Here is a 5115-nt window from a genome sequence, read left to right as displayed (position 1 = left end):
TAGCAGGACAATTTAATTTTAATTCCTAACTAATTAAAGCTTGAATGTACAACGGGCGATGCGTGTGTACACGAAGAGGATAAAATGGGGGCAGCTTTGTCAACAATTTCGCTTCAATCTCCTCTCCCTATTAAATAAATAATAAATAAGTCTTCAAAAATAATATTAATATTAATAATATCTGCCCCAAAGAATTTCAAGTATTTACACAATCCCCACTAATTAAAATCCGAACCCGCTGCCGTGGGTCGGGCGACGAACGCGAAACGGGTCAAGCCCGCGGGAATAGATAGGAGTGAACGGACTCGTGTTTCCCGGGAAAAATCCGGAATTGTCGAATGTTCGTTGAGTTTGGATCCCGCTTTGTACTTCGTCTTCGACAAAGCTGATCCCAAATGGAGGCAAGGGAGGGGCATACATGTCATTTCCTCCATTCGTTATGTTCATCTGGGTCGTACCAGGTTGCTGGGCCGGAACGATTTCTCCCAACGAGCTAAGGCTAGCTAAAGTGGCCCAATCAAAATTCCCAGAGCCCAATTGATGCAGATTCAGCTTCTGATCTTCTTGCGGCATGGGATTCATGCTTGGCAGACACAAGAAACGGTCATCGATGGCCGGCAATGACTCCAAAACGTCGTCGTACTGAGATGAACAGGACGACGAGGAACCGTGACTATACTCCTTACTCTGGACTCCAGAAATGGCGGGTTTCTGCACACTTGAATTCTTTTTGTAAATTCGGCATAGGACCCAATCATCCAGCTAAAAGAAACAAAGAAAAACCCATCAAACTCAAAGTTACACCTCAAGCAAAATAATAGTATTTTTTTTTTAAGTGAATTTTCTTACCCTAGAGGAGCCGCTCTTTCGTGGAGATTCAGAAAGTCTGTACTCATGCATAATCCAATTGGTTTTTGTCCCTTTAGGTGCCTTTCCAATGTAAAAAACGAGAGCTTTCTTTATACCAACTTTTCTTCCTCCTGTTGTAATGATCTTATCAGTCCCGGTGGCTTTCCAGTATCCAGAACCTGCAACTCTGTTTGGCCGCGATCCATTCGGATACTTTCTGTCTCTAGGGCTGAAAAAATACCATTCTTTTTCTCCAAATATGGCTTTGCCTGCACAAAAATGAATTCTTAAGTATGTTTAGATCGAAAACTAGGTCCGTTGAAAAACATATTATATAAGTTACTTACTTGGAAGATCCCAAGGGTCAAACTTATACAAATCAATATCACCAATTATCTGCAGAGAGAATTGATGGCCTGCAACTTTTCTGCAAAGGTATTGCACCAAGAGCTCCTCATCAGTCGGGTAGAACCGGAACCCGGGAGGTAACGTCAGCTGTGAAAGCGGGTCGGTTTCTTGGAGTCCCATGTTCAATAATAATTCAGAGAATCTGCAAAATATTTGTTTTACTATTAGAATATGTATCTCTTCTTTTTCTCCGAAAAATGTAGAAATACAGCAGGTATATATAGAGTAGAAGAAAGAGATAAATACGGTCGTCCTTTTCGGAGTGTCAAAAAAGTGGGGCCAAGGCATCGCCGTTATAAATATGACACGTAGCGGAGTTCGCCTATCGTGTGGCCGACCTTATCCAATGGTTAAAGAGAAGGTGCATGAACATTGGAATGAAAGCACGATTATTGTACTCATTTGAAACAATTGTACAGCAACGACTGTATCGTGTTTCTCACCACGCTGGCCGCCACGTGCCGCAAATATTACAAGCCCCGTTACGTCACTGTTGTCGTCAACCTCTTACTTCGTACGATCACTTGCAACATTAACTTAATTCTCCTATACATATCCCTACATTGACTTTGCGTATTTTATTATATAATGATAAATAACGATCAGTATCCTACAACTTTTCCCATTTTTTATTAATCACGTTCGAATTCGAGATTAAATTTCAAATTTAAAATTAATATTAGAAGATCAAGTTGTTGAGAAAGTGAAAAAGGTATATAATATATACGTGTGCAATATTTCATTGATAGACTCATCATAATCAAGTCCAAACCAAACTTTAGATCGTCGGTCCATTCCTAACCAATATAGGTGGCCTACGATGAATCTCAAGTACTCTCATATAAATATCAAGTTTGAGAGTTTAATTATTTCTTCACTACTTTGATTCTTAGCAGCATATTCAGTTGCTCTCTCATTTTATTCTCAGCGACAAATGAGCTAAATCGAGACATCTTCTTGGCCATCTTCTAACGGTCTCATTTATAATTTTTTAGATTATATTTTTGAATTCGAGCTAGTCTTATATATCGGAGTCAAAACTTATATTTTTAGTGAATATTAGTGTGAAAATTAAAGTAAGAAGGCATTTATTTTAAAAAGCGTGGATAAATAGTGGTAGGCCACGTCGACGGGTTAAGACGAGAGGAGCGGTGGGTTAATGTAGAAGAGAGGAGAAAGTATGAAAAGTAACACGTGGATATATCAGATAAAAGTGGGGGCTTTTAGAGTTAGGCAGAATATTTCCTAACCAATGGCCGACGGAACAAAAAGCAAAACACGATTATTCGACACGTTGTCATTTGTAGTCTAGCGACTTTTGTCTTCTTCTCATCATCCATCCTTTGATTTTAAGGTTTCTTTCGCTCAACCACATCAAATAAGTGCAGTTGCGCGCAGCCAAATTTACAGACGAATGTAATCTTAATATATACATATTGATGAGATCGGACTTGTAGCTCGATGATCTCACTGTCTGTCAGATTAGTCGGTTCCCCGGGTTCGATCTCAGTGGTCTCAGCTTCTGTCAGATTAGTCGGTTCTCCGGGTTCGATCACCGCGCGTGTGTTGTAATCAATATACAGAATAAGGACAACTGAAATAAAAGTTGATTTTCTTATGATTCTTTATGAAGTATTTATCATTATTATATTAACCTAAGTCATATGTTAAATTAACTTTAAAAAAATGATTGTATAATAACGCAAAACGTGTGTATCGAAAGGAGCAAACTTTCACGTCAAAAGCTTGACTTTTGTTGATGCAAATAAATTAATAAGATGTTTTATAATAGATTTAGTGCACGTGGTGGCATTCCAACTCTTCAATTTATAACTAGGAATCAATTAATTGTTTGGTGGGTCAAAAAGACAAACTCTTTTTCTAGTAGTATGGTTTAAGTTTACAATGATTGCATGATATTGTGATAAGTCTTAGAGAACCCCAATTTTTTTGTTTAGGTTTGCTGTCACGCAATTTAAACTTTTTACTCCTTGAGACCACATAGATAAGGATATGATTGATTAAGTTCTGCTTTTTTTTAAAAAAAAAAAAGTTTAGTTTCTTTATTTTTGAATTTTATAAAATATATCTTTCTAGATTATTCTATGTTTTTTCGTAATATATAAAAGGCTCTGATTTCGTATACATTAATGTTAGGAGTGTTCAACTATTATTTGGTTCGATTTTAGATAATATATCGTTTTAAAGGATCTCAAATCAAACCAAATCAAATCATAAAATTTGGTTCCATTCGGTATGATTTTGATAACTAGTTTTAAGTTTTATAGTGATTTAATTCATGAGATCATGTAATTAATTTGGAAAAATTAGCAATTCATATTTGACAGAAAGTTGAGTAAAATTTTTATGTTATCATAAATTATAATGAGTGCATAATATTAAAATACTTATATATATATCACATAATTTTGGAACTTTAAAAAAGTGTAAACTTTTAGAGTTGTACTTATATTAATCAATAAATTCTCCACGCTATTAGATTGCAACTGAAGTAATTAACAATAAAATTAAAACTAAAAATAAAATAAAGTATAGATATATCCAAGAGAATTCACAGTAAAATAACGAAATTTATTACATCATTTTTATATTAATGTAATGTGTTTAGATCGCTTCGTTTTGCTTTTATCCAAAATTTGAACCAAATTAATTTTTACGGTTTGGTTTATTTTAAAACCAATCCAGACCGTGACTGCATGTAAATTGATCCAAATAACGTGATTTGGTTTGGTTTTACAGTTTGATTCGGTTTGGTTTAGTTTCTGAACATTACCCCTAATTATTTTTGAATATACATACATACACAAATATACAATATTTGCGATTTTAAAAGTATAATTCAATAATAGAGTACATATTAAAAGTGTATGTTGATAGTTATAAAATATTAAATTAGTATATAACTTATTTTTAGCCTATGAAAACAAACATAGACATCACCTTTTTTATTATTATTTATATTCACCACCAATTAAACAAAGCATATGTGTTAAGACAAATCAAAGCGTGCAACAGCGGTATCCTTAAATATTCCAAATTAAATTTTCACACACACACACACACACACACACTATAATAATAATAATAATAATAATAATAATAATATGAAATGGAAATTATATTAGTTTTATTTCATTTCATCTAAAATAAATAAAATTTTCTTGCTAAAAAATATAAATTTCTCTACAAATAACATTTCTTTTAAAGTTATCGTAAGTAATTTTGTGGCAGAAGCAAATTCAGGCGAATATTCTTTTTCAAGCCAATGGTCGTTCCCATGCTAAATGATGAACTTACTTTAGCATGAAAAAGATTCAATTTTATCTCCAACTTCTCCATCTCACGGCACAACTCAACTTTTATTTTTATGATCTTACTTTTTTTATAAGGACAATAATATTTTTTTTTCCTCATTTTACTCTTTGTTACTAGAATGCTTATATAGCGCCAAAAAATGTCGACGTGGTACTAAAATATGATGATATGACATAAGAAAATAATAACGCGTCTGATATCACGTCTTCCTTCCAACAAAAAGAATAAAAATGAGAAAAATACTGCAAATTAATGATTGGAATCATGAATTAAACGATACAACTGAAAAAAATTGGAGAAGAAAAAAGACAAAGTAAACAAAATAATTAATCATGTGGTTTGACCCGAAAGCTTTTGCAAAGACAAACTCTATCACAAACTTAATTAATTATAGCCATCGTACCGATATAATTATAATCTTATATTAATAACCTGCATATATGTGAGACCAACATATAATATTAAAATCAAATTTTCCAAAATAATATTTTTTTATTATATAATATATGTATAGAGATGCAT

General features: G+C 33.3%; 1 protein-coding gene across 1 annotated transcript; it reads right to left on the bottom strand.

Annotated features, from left to right (window-relative positions):
* On the bottom strand, positions 1-1442 carry LOC140813098 (NAC domain-containing protein JA2L-like). Its single transcript, XM_073171532.1, has 3 exons — positions 1197-1442; positions 850-1118; positions 1-762 (listed from the first exon to the last, which is right to left on the bottom strand). The coding sequence occupies exons 1-3, from the start codon at positions 1375-1377 to the stop codon at positions 223-225; spliced, it is 990 nt and encodes a 329-aa protein (XP_073027633.1). The 5' UTR covers positions 1378-1442; the 3' UTR covers positions 1-222.
* Positions 1443-5115: the final 3673 nt, after the last annotated feature.

Source organism: Primulina eburnea, chromosome 14 (genome assembly GCF_022965805.1).
Source record: "Primulina eburnea isolate SZY01 chromosome 14, ASM2296580v1, whole genome shotgun sequence".
Lineage (NCBI taxonomy): Eukaryota > Viridiplantae > Streptophyta > Magnoliopsida > Lamiales > Gesneriaceae > Primulina > Primulina eburnea.
This window is presented reverse-complemented; position numbering and strand designations above follow the sequence as displayed.

Excerpts from the sequence above, each read along its gene's own strand:
- LOC140813098 (XM_073171532.1), bottom strand. The coding sequence starts at position 1,377 with ATGGGACTCCAAGAAACCGACCCGCTTTCACAGCTGACGTTACCTCCC. Across the intron at positions 1,119-1,196 it reads TGACCCTTGGGATCTTCCAA|GCAAAGCCATATTTGGAGAA; the intron begins GTAAGTAACTTA and ends ATTTTTGTGCAG. Across the intron at positions 763-849 it reads GAAAGAGCGGCTCCTCTAGG|CTGGATGATTGGGTCCTATG; the intron begins GTAAGAAAATTC and ends TGTTTCTTTTAG.